General features: G+C 44.4%; 1 protein-coding gene across 2 annotated transcripts in view; it reads right to left on the bottom strand.

Annotated features, from left to right (window-relative positions):
- Positions 1–13,761, bottom strand: part of LOC135509505 (transmembrane protein 117-like) — a 68,905-nt gene that overhangs the window by 17,546 nt on the left and 37,598 nt on the right. For both annotated transcript variants that reach the window (XM_064930229.1, XM_064930228.1), the window contains exons 4-5: positions 7,828–7,927; positions 6,567–6,664 (exon numbers count right to left, since the gene is read on the bottom strand). In XM_064930229.1, coding sequence (XP_064786301.1) covers positions 6,567–6,664; positions 7,828–7,927 — 198 coding nt within the window. The remainder of the gene's footprint in view (positions 1–6,566; positions 6,665–7,827; positions 7,928–13,761) is intronic.

Here is a 13,761-nt window from a genome sequence, read left to right as displayed (position 1 = left end):
GGCCGCAAAACCTGAACCTATAGGGGAGGGTCTGGGTAGGCGTCTGTCCGCGGTGGCGGCTCTGGCGTGGGACGTGGACCCCACTCCACCATAGTCTTGGCCCACTTAAGCGGAGCCCTTGGCGCGGCGACCCTCGCCACCGACCTCGGACTGGGGACCCCTGCAGCGGGCCCCGAATGGACGGGAGATTCCAGCAGCTCTGGAGTGAAGGGCGGCTCCTGACTGACGGGCGGCTCTGGCAGCTCCTGACTGACGCGTGCGTGGTGCCGACACTGGTGGCACCGGGCTGGGGACACACCTCAGGGTGAGTGCAGGGAGGAGGCACAGGATACACTGGGCCGTGGAGGCGCACTGGAGGTCTCGAGCGCAGAGCTGGCCTCACCCGTTCTGGCTGGATGCCAGCTTCCCCCCGGAAAATGCGGGACGCTGGCACCGAGCATACCGGCCTGTGAATACTCAGCCTCAGTACCGTGCGCATCACCCCATAGCACGGGGACTGACCAGTCCCATGCTCGACGGTAAGCACGGGGAGTTGGCTCAGGTCTGCTTCCTGACTCTGCCACACTCCCCGTGTGCCTCCAAAATGTTTTTGGGGGGGCTGCCTCTCAGGCTTCCTTGCCAGCCGTGTTCCCACACACCGCTGGTTCCTTTCTCCAGCTGCCTCTGCTCTCCTAGCTGCCTACACCTGTTCCCATGGAAAGTCCTCCCATGTCCAGGAGTCCACCTTTCCATGCTGCTTGGTCTGTTGGTGGTGGGAAGTTCTGTCACGGCTGGCTGGAGGACTGGACCATGGTGCAGCATGGTAAGCGTACATTTTCTCTTTATTCAAAAATTACGCCGACAAACGAAGAACAAAATCCAAACCGTGAAGCTTTGGGCTATGTGCCCTGAACAAAGACAAAGTTAACTTCCCAAAAAACAGGTGGGGGAAAAGGGTACCTAGGTATGGTTCTCAATCAGAGACAACAATAGACAGCTGTCCCTGATTGAGAACCATACCAGGCCAAGACATAGAAATATAACATAGAAAAAAGAACTCACGCCAACTCACGCCCTGACCTAACACAAAGACATAAAAAGAAACTAAGGTCAGAACGTGACAATACAGAAATGTACAGATGATACATTTGTGACATCAATATATACAGTGCCTTGCAAAAGTATTCGGCCCACTTGAACTTTGCGACCTTTTGCACATTTCAGGCTTCAAACATAAAGATATAAAACTGTATTTTTTTGTGAAGAATCAACAACAAGTGGGACACAATCATGAAGTGGAACGACATTTATTGGATATTTCAAACTTTTTAACAAATTCAAAACTGAAAAATTGGGCGTGCAAAATTATTCAGCCCCTTTACTTTCAGTGCAGCAAACTCTCTCCAGAAGTTCAGTGAGGATCTCTGAATGATCCAATGTTGACCTAAATGACTAATGATGATAAATACAATCCACCTGTGTGTAATCAAGTCTCCATATAAATGCACCTGCACTGTGATAGTCTCAGAGGTCCGTTAAAAGCGCAGAGAGCATCATGAAGAACAAGGAACACACCAGGCAGGTCCGAGATACTGTTGTGAAGAAGTTTAAAGCCGGATTTGGATACAAAAAGATTTCCCAAGCTTTAACATCCCAAGTGTGCAAGCGATAATATTGAAATGGAAGGAGTATCAGACCACTGCAAAACTACCAAGACCTGGCCGTCCCTCTAAACTTTCAGCTCATACAAGGAGAAGACTGATCAGAGATGCAGCCAAGAGGCCCATGATCACTCTGGATGAACTGCAGAGATCTACAGCTGAGGTGGGAGACTCTGTCCATAGGACAACAATCAGTCGTATATTGCACAAATCTGGTCTTTATGGAAGAGTGGCAAGAAGAAAGCCATTTCTTAAAGATATCCATAAAAAGTGTTGTTTAAAGTTTGCCACAAGCCACCTGGGAGACACACCAAACATGTGGAAGAAGGTGCTCTGGTCAGATGGAACCAAAATTGAACTTTTTGGCAACAATGCAAAACGTTATGTTTGGCGTAAAAGCAACACAGCTCACCACCCTGAACACACCATCTCCACTGTCAAACATGGTGGTGGCAGCTTCATCGTTTGGGCCTGCTTTTCTTCAGCAGGGACAGGGAAGATGGTTAAAATTGATGGGAAGATGGATGGAGCCAAATACAGGACCATTCTGGAAGAAAACCTGATGGAGTCTGCAAAAGACCTGAGACTGGGACGGAGATTTGTCTTCCAACAAGACAATGATCCAAAACATAAAGCAAAATCTACAATGGAATGGTTCAAAAATAAACATATCCAGGTGTTAGAATGGCCAAGTCAAAGTCCAGACCTGAATCCAATCGAGAATCTGTGGAAAGAACTGAAAACTGCTGTTCACAAATGCTCTCCATCCAACCTCACTGAGCTCGAGCTGTTTTGCAAGGAGGAATGGGAAAAAATTTCAGTCTCTCGATGTGCAAAACTGATAGAGACATACCCCAAGCGACTTACAGCTGTAATCGCAGCAAAAGGTGGCACTACAAAGTATTAACTTAAGGGGGCTGAATAATTTTGCACGCCCAATTTTTCAGTTTTTGATTTGTTAAAAAGTTTGAAATATCCAATAAATGTCATTCCACTTCATGATTGTGTCCCACTTGTTGCTGATTCTTCACAAAAAAATACAGTTTTATATCTTTATGTTTGAAGCCTGAAATGTGGCAAAAGGTCGCAAAGTTCAAGGGGGCCGAATACTTTCGCAAGGCACTGTATACATTTATTATTAAATACAGTAATATGAAATCTATATGTAAAACTTTTACATTTGACATTTTAGTCATTTAGCAGAGGCTCATATCCAGAGTGAATTACAGTTTGCGCCTTCATCTTAAGTAGGTGAGACAACCACATATCACAGTGAAATATACAGGATACATGCATTCCATTCCAGCTAAACAATGGATATACTGTATAATATAGCGTTTTGCAAAAAAAAATGAAATCATACACATCTTGTCACGCCCTGGCCATAGAGAGGCTTTTATTCTCTATTTTGGTTAGGGCAAGGTGTGACTAGGGTGGGCATTCAAGTTTTTTATTTCTTAGTTTTTTATTTCTTATTTTTTTTCTTTGTGTTTGTGGTTCCCAATCAGAGGCAGCTGTCTATCGTTGTCTCTGAGTGGGAATCATATATAGGTAGCCTTTTCCCCACCTGTGTTTTGTGGGTAGTTGTTTTCTGTATAGTTTATTTGCCTTACAGAACTGTTTGTTTTTTCACTTTGCTATTTTGTTTGAGTGTTTTGATAAATAAAAATCATGAACAGTTACCGCGCTGCGCTTTGGTCTGATCCTCATTCTGACAAGAGATGTTACACATCTAAAATCTATTAATTACAAATCACTCCGACAATACCACACTGTTTCAACAGTGTTGATGTTTTTACATAACAATAAGCTCCAATATCCCTGTCCCTGAAATGACCCTAGTGTCCTCAAGCCTGTTCAATAACCACTAGAGCATTTGGGGCATAGAAAAGGGCATCAAGCTGTAATGTTTGACTGGCAGTAACAAACAACATTCATGTTGACCTGGTGGAGTGACCGTGTGATATACAGTTGAAGTCGGAAGTTTACATACACCTTAGCCAAATACATTTAAACTCAGTTTTTCACAATTCATGTCATTGAATCCTAGTAAAAACTCCCTATCTTAGGTCAGTTAGCATCACCACTTTATTTTAAGAATGTGAAATGTCAGAATAATAGAATGATTTATTTCAGGTTTTATTTATTTTATCACATTCCCAGTGGGTCAGAAGTTTACATACACTCAATTGGTATTTGGTAATATTGCCTTTAAATTGTTTAACTTGGGTCAAACGTTTCGGGTAGCCTTCCACGAGCTTCCCACAATCAGTTGGGTGAATTTGGCCCATTCCTCCTGACAGAGCTGGTGTAACTGAGTCAGGTTTGTAGGCCTCCTTGCTTGCACAAGCTTTTCTATAAGATTGATGTCAGGGCTTTGTGATGGCCACTTCAATACCTTGACTTTGTTGTCCTTAAGCCATTTTGACACAACTGTGGTATTGTTTGGGGTCATTGTCCATTTGGAAGACCCATTTGCGGCCAAGCTTTAACTTCTTGACTAATGTCTTGAGATGTTGCTTCAATAGATCCACATAATGTTCCTTCCTCATGAAGCCATCAATTTCGTGAAGAGCACCAGTACCTCCTGCAGCAAAGCACCCCCACAACATGATGCTGCCACCCCCTTGCTTCACGGTTGGGATGGTGTTCTTTGGCTTGCAAGCCTCCCCCTTTTTCCTCCAAACATAACGATGGTCATTATGGCCAAACAGTTCTATTTTTGTTTCATCAGACCAGAGGACATTTCTCCAAAAAGTACGATCTTTGTCCCCATGTGCAGTTGCAAACCGTAATCTTTTTTATGGTGGTTTTGGAGCAGTGGCTTCTTCCTTGCTGAGCGGCCTTTCAGATTATGTCGATATGGGACTCGTTTTACTGTGGATATAGATACTTTTGTACCTGTTTCCTCCAGCATCTTCACAAGGTCATTTGCTGTTGTTCTGGGATTGATTTGCACTTTTCACACCAAAGTACGTTCATCTCTAGGGGACAGAACGCGTCTCCTTCCTGAGCGATATGATGGCTACGTGGTCCCATGGTGTTTAGACTTGCGTACTATTGTTTGTCCAGATTAACGTGATACAGTGAGTTATAAGTGAAACAATCTGTCTGCAAATAATTGTTGGAAACATTTCTTGTGTTATGCACAAAGTAGACTTTCCAAAACTATAGTTTGTTATCAATACATTTTTGGAGTGGTTGAAAAACAAGTTTTAATGATTCCAACCTAAGTGTATGTAAACTTCCGATTTCAACTGTATCTAGGCCATTGATCGCTCCCTTGTGATGAGCATTATTGGACACAGTGTAACAGCTTGATCGGGTCATATCCCTTGCTCTGGCTCAGTGAGGTGTGTGTGTGTGTGTGTGTGTGTGTGTGTGTGTGTGTGTGTGTGTGTGTGTGTGTGTGTGTGTGTGTGTGTGTGTGTGTGTGTGTGTGTGTGTGTGTGTGTGTGTGTGTGTGTGTGTGTGTAAAGGCAGGGGTATAGCTGGCCCTGTGACCTTGTTATGTCCATTGATTTCCTCTGCCTGTTTTTCTAATTACAGGTGCTCACACTGAGCGGAGGAAGATAAACAGCCCTGTTGACTGTTTGTAAACCCTAGAGGTTAAGAGCACCCACACACACATGAACCCTAGCACCCACACACACATGAACCCTAGCACCCACACACACATGAACCCTAACACCCACACACACATGAACCTAACACACACACATGAAACACCCACACACACATGAACCCTAGCACCCACACACACATGAACCCTAACACCCACACACACATGAACCCACACCCACACACACATGAACCCTAGCACCCACACACACATGAACCCTAGCACCCACACACACATGAACCCTAACACCCACACACACATGAACCCTAACACCCACACACACATGAACCCTAGCACCCACACACACATGAACCCTACACCCACACACACATGAACCCTAACACCCACACACACATGAACCCTAGAACCCTAACACCCACACACACATGAACCCTAGAACCCTAACACCCACACACACATGAACCCTAGCACCCACACACACACATGAACCCTACACACACACATGAACCCTAGCACCCACACACCATGAACCCTAGCACCCACACACACATGAACCCTAACACCCACACACACATGAACCCTAACACACACACATGAACCCTAGCACCCACACACACATGAACCCTAACACCCACACACACATGAACCCTAGCACCCACACACACACCCTGAACCCTAGCACCCACACACACATGAACCCTAACACCCACACACACATGCACCCACACACACATGAACCCTAGCACCCACACACACATGAACCCTAACACCCACACACACATGAACCCTAGCACCCACACACACATGAACCCTAGCACCCACACACACATGAACCCCACACACACACATGAACCCTAGCACACACACATGAACCCTAACACCCACACATGAACCCTAGCACCCACACACACATGAACCCTAACACCCACACACACATGAACCCTAGCACCCACACACACATGAACCCTAACACCCACACACACATGAACCCTAACACCCACACACACATGAACCCTAGCACCCACACACACATGAACCCTAGCACCCACACACACATGAACCCTAACACCCACACACACATGAACCCTAGCACCCACACACACATGAACCCTAGCACCCACACACACACATGAACCCTAGCACCCACGCACACACATGAACCCTAGCACCCACGCACACACACGAACCCTAGCACCCACATGAACCCTAGCACCCACACACACACACAAACCCTAGCACCCACACACACAAACACACACACACACACACACACACACACACACACACACTGATTGTGCTCAGAGGCAGCATATTGTATGCATTCGACTGGAGAAAGAGCCTACCAGAAGAGGATTATCCTGTGATTGCCTTGTTTCCAGAACCTTCTGGCAGCTTTGCCCCAGTCTGGGTAGTGCTGGTCCTGGAGCATCATGTCAGTGACCTGGGAAAGACCCATAAACGAACATGCTGTGGGTTGCCAGTACAGCATTAAGACTAAACTCAAACTGAGATGGCATTTTCAGTAATCCTGAATTTTTGGATTGATCTCTGAATGAAGCTCAAATATTAAAATCACAGAATTCTGACACTCGTAGACAAGGAATGGAATGAGATTGTGTTATTTCGTTCTCAATACAGTGTTAAAATAGATGGTTAGAATTTGCCCTTCTGCATATGGAATGCTGCAATGGAATGGCATAATCAATTAAAATGGCATTGCATTGTTTATATTCCTATTCCATACAGTCAATCATTAAAAGTAATCTAAGTTATTTTCTTTGATCAAAGACAATTTACATTTTAGAGGATTGTATGCACAACTACGCAAATCCAGACTTTCGGAGAAGGTACTTCATTGAGGTGAGGGTACATTTTGAATAGGCCACATCTCCTTCTATCAGATAAAGTGGAGAAGGATTTGGTTGAGAAAAATCAGGTAAATCTTTCTGGCATGAGCAGTGTTGCAAAAACAGCCATTTCCTGCTCACTCATCGAGCGATGACACATTCTGAAATATCTGTTCTGTCGAGGAGAAGGAGACACAGAGGTCGTCTTGAAAGTGCCTCGTTGAATTAATCGAATGTAAAAACCCAGAGAGTAATGTCTGGATTCAGCAGTTTGCCTTGCCCGTCCTTGCTCTAACTCCCTCTTCCCCTTCTATATCCCCCCCCCGCTCTTCCCTCCCCCTCTCTCTCCCTCTACCCCTCTCCTCCATATCTCCTCCCTCTCTCCGCAGTGTGTACAGTGGAATACTAATGGAAACTCTGAGGAAGCTTGTCAAGTTTTCTCCCCATGGGTGTTGTGTCAAACTCCTTTCTCTTCCTCCACAGGCAGTCCTATCCCAGATCCCAGCGGAGCTCCATCCCCTCTTTATGTTGACAAATGAACAGGGATGGGCTGGTGTTGAGACACCCCTCACTGTCTCTCCTCTGCTCGACTCTACTCCTCGCTGTGCCCGCTATGTCTCTCTGTGTTTCCTGTGACCTCGCACTCTCTCTGTTCTGTTCCTGGTGCTAAGGGTATAAAAGACACATTCCACTATCTTTGTACTTATATTCTACTTGCTGCTAATCAGTGTTGGGCTACTACAGATTGTTCTCTCACCATCCACGCAGTCACAAAGTCCCCCATCCACGTCCCCACTGCTGCAATCTTCATGAAGCTCTCATTCCTGATACCCATGTACTCTGTCACCATGTGAGGCCTAGAAAGAGAAAGATATATATAGAGGGGGGGAGAGAGATAGAGACAGGGGCAGAAAGGTAAAGGAGAAGAAAAGAGTGCGGTAGAGGAGGGAGAGAGGAAATGGAGGAGAGTCAACAGAAAATAGGAGAAACAGAAAATGGGCACTGTGGCTGCTAAGTGTCATGATGCTAACTGTCAGATCCCATCCATATCAAGCTGGCCCTGTGAAAACAGTGTGGCAGGCAGCTCTACCTTCAAGGGGCCCTCAGGGTTGTAAACAATTTACACTGAACTGCTGTGAAATTTATTCAGCAATACCATTCATTTGGCCCTAATCTACCTCCCTAATTTTTATGAATTTTCTTTCCATTTAGTAAATTCGTACCAGTGTCTAGGTGAATTTAAATCAGCATTATCCAAAAGCATGAGACGGACACCCTTACTTGGCGACCGGCACCATCCCTGATACACAGGGCGCGGAGGAAGCCATTTAAGGTATACGATTAGTCTTTGGTGCAGGGAAAAAGATGGCATGCATTCGCTAGAGTCCTAGTTATCCATCCTATATCTCCTCTTGTAGGTAAAGACGGGATGGGAGGCTTTTGTTCAGGGACTTCAGTCATCTTCCACTGGGAGAAACTGGGTCACAAACCTTGTCTATTCAACCATCTACCCGCTGCTCCTGGAAGAGGAGAAGAAAAGGGGGATGAGGGAGGGAGGGAAGGTGTTTGATCTCCTGGCAGCGTCTTAGAGGCGGTGGATCAGATGATCCCCCCCCCTCCCCCCCACACAGGTCACTGCTTCATGAATAGAATGGATGAGCTGGCATGAATATGGCTCTGTAGGTTTTCCAACAGGTCGTAGTCAATAGCTCCAATCACCCCTGTTTGGCTCCGTGACTGTTTTCCAACCTGCCACGTAGTACCCATTAAATATTTCTTAGGCTATGTGGACAGAGGCATCTGGAAAATGACAACCACACCTGTTTTATTTTCCTGTGCATTTATTTCACATGTTATAAGTGTTTACATTGACTGTACATAGACATTGGTTTTGTGGATGAAAATACAACGGGCAACACTTAACCAACTCTCAAACCGGTATAGGATTATCCCATTATATCCTATTAGGCAGAGCTTAGGCAGGTTTAAATGAAAGCTAATAGGCATTCATTTGCAAGTAATCATAATTGCCCCTCCCTTTTCTCACCCATTCACTCACAATTCCCCTTATTAACAAAGCATAAGAAAGACCAGAAAACGGACCTGGGGCAGAACTGCCATTATTAGCTATGGAAAAACCACTAAACCCAAATGGCACTTGTTTTCTTCTGCTGTTTTCTTCTGCAGTCATGAAAACGAGCTGGTTTTGAAAAATACTGTTAGGCAGTGGTATAAAATATGATAGGTTGTGGTGTCATGTCTTCCTGGCCATGACTTTGTCACACTTTTCATACTGCGTATGCTCTGTGTAGCTTGGGCGGGTGTCTTCCGAAGTTTAATGAGATGACAAGAGTGAAAATGCTACTGTCCTGTTTCAAGTGTCTCCTGTAAATCTATTACAAACCACTGACCCCAAATAGCACCTGTTTTCTTGGCCCTGTATAGATCTGTCTCTGTAGTCATGAGCACAGGCAGTTTGTTAAAAAAAAATACAATTAAGCAGATGTATTAAGGGTATAAAATAAATCATATGGCATCAATAATCTATTCATTTGGCCTCTGTGACAGGGCTTCATTAATGGAAATGTGAGGGGCATGGGTGACTTATCGCCTTGCTTTGCCTGGGGGAAAAAAAAAACTTGATTCGAATGGGAATTTATACCTGGATTTAGTTAGTTAGATGCTCAGCAGCTTGTCCCCGGTCCAGTTGCCTAGGAGATCCCCACAGGGAGTTGTTTACCTGCCGCAAAATTATAATCGATTGACCTGGAAACGCTGTCTAGCCCCAGCTTAGCCTTAAAGGGCCATTGCAGACGTTTTTATCTCAATATCAAATCATTTCCCGGAAACAATTAACTACCTTACTATGTTTTCAATTAAAATAGCCAAAAAGAAAAAAAATTGCTTCTTAGCAAGAAGCAATTTCTCAAGCAAGAATTTTAGGACTGTCTGGGAGGGCTCCGGGTGGGGAGGGGAAAAACCGAACATTGGCTGTTAGGCTATTGGCAGAGAGGTTTGTAACTCTCTTTCTTATTGGTCTAATAACTAGTTTACCACATGGTGATGTCACCAGGCAGGCCAAAACTCCATCCCACCAAAACAGGCTGAAATTTCAGGCAGTCTTTTCAAACTGCTCTTACACTAAAAGGGCATTATGATCATTTTTACACTTTCACAGTATTATTCCAACCTCATAGTGTGGAAATATATATATTCAGTATTCAAAGTATTCACACCCATTGACTTTTTCCAAATGTTGTTGTGTCCCATCCTGAATTTAAAATGGATTAAATTTAGATAAACATTTTTAGAGAAAACACTCCACCTCTCTCCACCTCCTCCTCCGTTAATCTAATTGGTTAGACCTTGCACCTCTTCTGCCAGGCAGCAATGCTTTAATTTTTTTCTTTGGTAAGCAGAAGAGCACGCAGGAAGAGTTTTGGGAATCTTCTCTCAGCGTGATTAAAGGCAGCACTTTCTGACTTATTCATGCTCGCTGAAAATGTGATGGCCTGCAAGACAGATTACCTAATGAGAGGATTCACGGCAGAGGTAGAATATCAGTACACTAGCTGCCATACCCCCCCCCCCTTCCCTGACACACATGTAAATATTGTACTATACATTTGTTGAGTGCCTGTAATCATTCTATTCCATTAAGCTGAATTTTTTCTTCTTATTATTGTTGTCACATTCGAGGGGGAACCTGCAAGTAAGCATTTCATTGTACTGTGTACGCCGTAAACTTGAATTGACTAGACTTGACTAATCAGATCCGAAATGGCTCCCTCCTGGTAGAGCATCAGTACTGTAGCTACCGTGAATAATCAGATCCAAAATGGCTCCACGTGAAACATCAGCACAGTAGTTCTGTGAATAATCTGATCCAAAATGGCTTCTATGGCTCAAAGCAGTGCACCAGTTACGTCTCAATCTACCCTCTCTATCGAATGAAATTGGGTTTCTAAGACATCACTGTGATAGCTTGTCATCACTGAGTCATCAAATATCGCCTGGCCTTTCCTCTCTCTTCCCCGCTCCTTCTATCCACCAGTTTCCCAGCTTGTTTCTTCTGCTTGTGTTCTAAATCTCATGGCTAGTGACCCTTTAGGAAGTTGGCAGGTGTGTAGCCTCTGAAAGCCTTGGGGGTGTCTAGCCTTCTCCAGTACACAGATATGGCATTGAATCCTCTGTCATCCACATTGAGATGTTTTCTTGTGTCCTCTGTGTGTACAGTACATAAGAGCACAGAGTACACATCGTTGGGGACAGGAGAATGGTAAACCTAATAGTTAACAGAAGAACATAAAGCTGTCATGTATGGCCTCTCCTATCACTAAATCAAAAGAATCCATCACCCTCGTTTTTTAGTCAGAGCGACATGAGCCCACATATTACACTTCCTCCAGATAGAGCTATCTAGTCCCTTATCCCTCCACTGGCTCATACAGTGGGAGTGAATTACCAGCAGGCACTTTGTAGGCCACCACCAGTATCTGTCCACTGTATCAGTTTTCCATTACACTAGTCCTAAATCAAGTCTGCTAGTCCCAGAAGCAATGCATTCACTTGACTTGGCCTTTACATGGTTACAAGTGATAAAACACACACACACACACATACACACATGCATGCATACGCAAACAAACACACACGTACACACACACACACGCATACACACAAAATCAACTGTGAAAGATTTGATGAAAAATGATTGCTTGTCGATGCATTAAAATGTTTCAAATGTTGATAAAAAGTTTCAAGTTGTTTGATGTCCCTCAAGGGAATATTGGTTCTGTGTGTGGAATTTAGACATTTTAGTGCAAGTTTTTTTTAAATAATATTTTATGGAAAATTGTCAAAGAATTTATGGCACAGTCCTTGCAAAACTGCACAGACACAAACTGACACTGTGTTGGGCTTTTCCCATTTGCAATTCCCAATGGACGTCCTGACACAGTTGTCAAGGTTACTGCGTTGTTCTGTTGACAGTAGCTGTCTGTATGTCTCTGAATGAGGATGACCTGTTAGAAGCCAACTCCCAGTGAGGCCCATCCCTCTGTCCCAGATAACAGCAGGAGAAGCTGAGCTGATAATGCTGAGGTAATGCCAGAACTGTCTGTCTCTGTGGTAGAATCTGTAACCTCTTTCAAATCAAATCAAATTTTCTTTGTCACACGCGCTGAATACACCAGGTGTAGAACTTACCGTGAAATGCTTACTTACAAGCCCTCAAACAACAATGCAGTTTTAAGACAAATAGGAGTTAAGAAAATGTTTTACTAAATAAACTAAAGTAAAAAACAAAAGAAAAGAGCAACAATAAAATAACAGTCGTGAGGCTTTATACAGGAGGTGCCAGTACAGAGTCAATGTGCGGAGGCACAGGTTAGTCCATGTAATTGAGGCAATATGTACATGTAGGCAGGGGCAAAGTAGGTAGCGGTTAGAGCGTTGGGCCAGTAACCGAAAGGTCAAATCCCCGAGCTGACCAGGTAAAAATCTGTCATTCTGTACAAGGCAGTTAACCCACTGTTCCTAGGCCGTCATTGTAAATAAGAATTTGTTCTTAACTGACTTGCCTAGTTAAATATATATATATATATATATATATAAAATTATTTTTTTAAGTGACTATGCATAGATAATAAACAGTGAGTAGCAGTAGCATAGGTAAGGGGGGGAGGGGGTCAATGCAAATATACCCCCAGCTAAAATAATAAACACTAGACAATACTACACCTGTGCTACTACAAACAAATCTGTTTTATAGGTGTAAGAGAGAAAGAGAGTAATAGTGAGAGTTTGTGTGTTTTATTTACCACAACAACATGAGCAGCAGTTCATGGTGCACACTTAGCATCGAGGTCTCGCCACCCCCTGGTCATGGTCATGTTTGCACGGTCATGCCGCCAGTACTCCGGGAATCTCTCCCATCTCTCTCAGTGCGATCAACAGGAGGGAACATAAATACCAGTACATGCCATTTATTCTGCCTTTTAAATAAGACTCTGGCATTACGCCCGCTCAGCTAGACAGACAGACAGACAGACAGGGACTTTCACAGAGGAACACAGAATGATGGTGGAGAACAGAGACAAGGCTCTTATGTGTTGCTATAACCCTGCTCAGTCAAGTGGGTGGCTGCAGTCATCTGCCTCTAGTCCCTTCATCCCCCTCCCCCTCCCTCTAAAGGGTGAGGAGAAAAAGAGCCACGCAGCCCCCCCCCCCCCCTCCCCACCCCCTCCTTCCGTCCCATGCAGTGGTGTCGCCTGGCGCCAGCAGGGTCCCCGCTCATCCACATTAGGCATGATTAATGTGAGAGGAGCCACACACTGGGCTGTCTTAATCCAATAACACTGCCTAATTAGGGCCTGCTCTCTGCCGGTAATGGTGGCGTAAGATGTCAGAATGGGATTGGGCGGCGTGACCGAGCGCCGGTGAAGGGCATCATAATCCCTGGGCGGTCACACTCCTCTGCTTTCATGCAAACAGCTCCCTAATCTGAAAGTTACATTAAAAACGGTAACGCTTAATTTCAAGGGGTCGTTATTACAGTGCAATTACATATGTTAATTATTAATTACAACTGTAACAGGTATTGTGTTTAATTGTAATCATTCATAGTTACACTGTAACAACATGTAACTGGTGGTAACTGCAGTCCGTAATTATAGGGGTGTAACAACGA

The sequence above is a fragment of the Oncorhynchus masou genome, chromosome 22 (genome assembly GCF_036934945.1).
Source record: "Oncorhynchus masou masou isolate Uvic2021 chromosome 22, UVic_Omas_1.1, whole genome shotgun sequence".
NCBI lineage: Eukaryota > Metazoa > Chordata > Actinopteri > Salmoniformes > Salmonidae > Oncorhynchus > Oncorhynchus masou.
The sequence above is the reverse complement of the archived record's forward strand: the minus strand, read 5'-3'. Positions and strand labels throughout refer to the sequence as shown.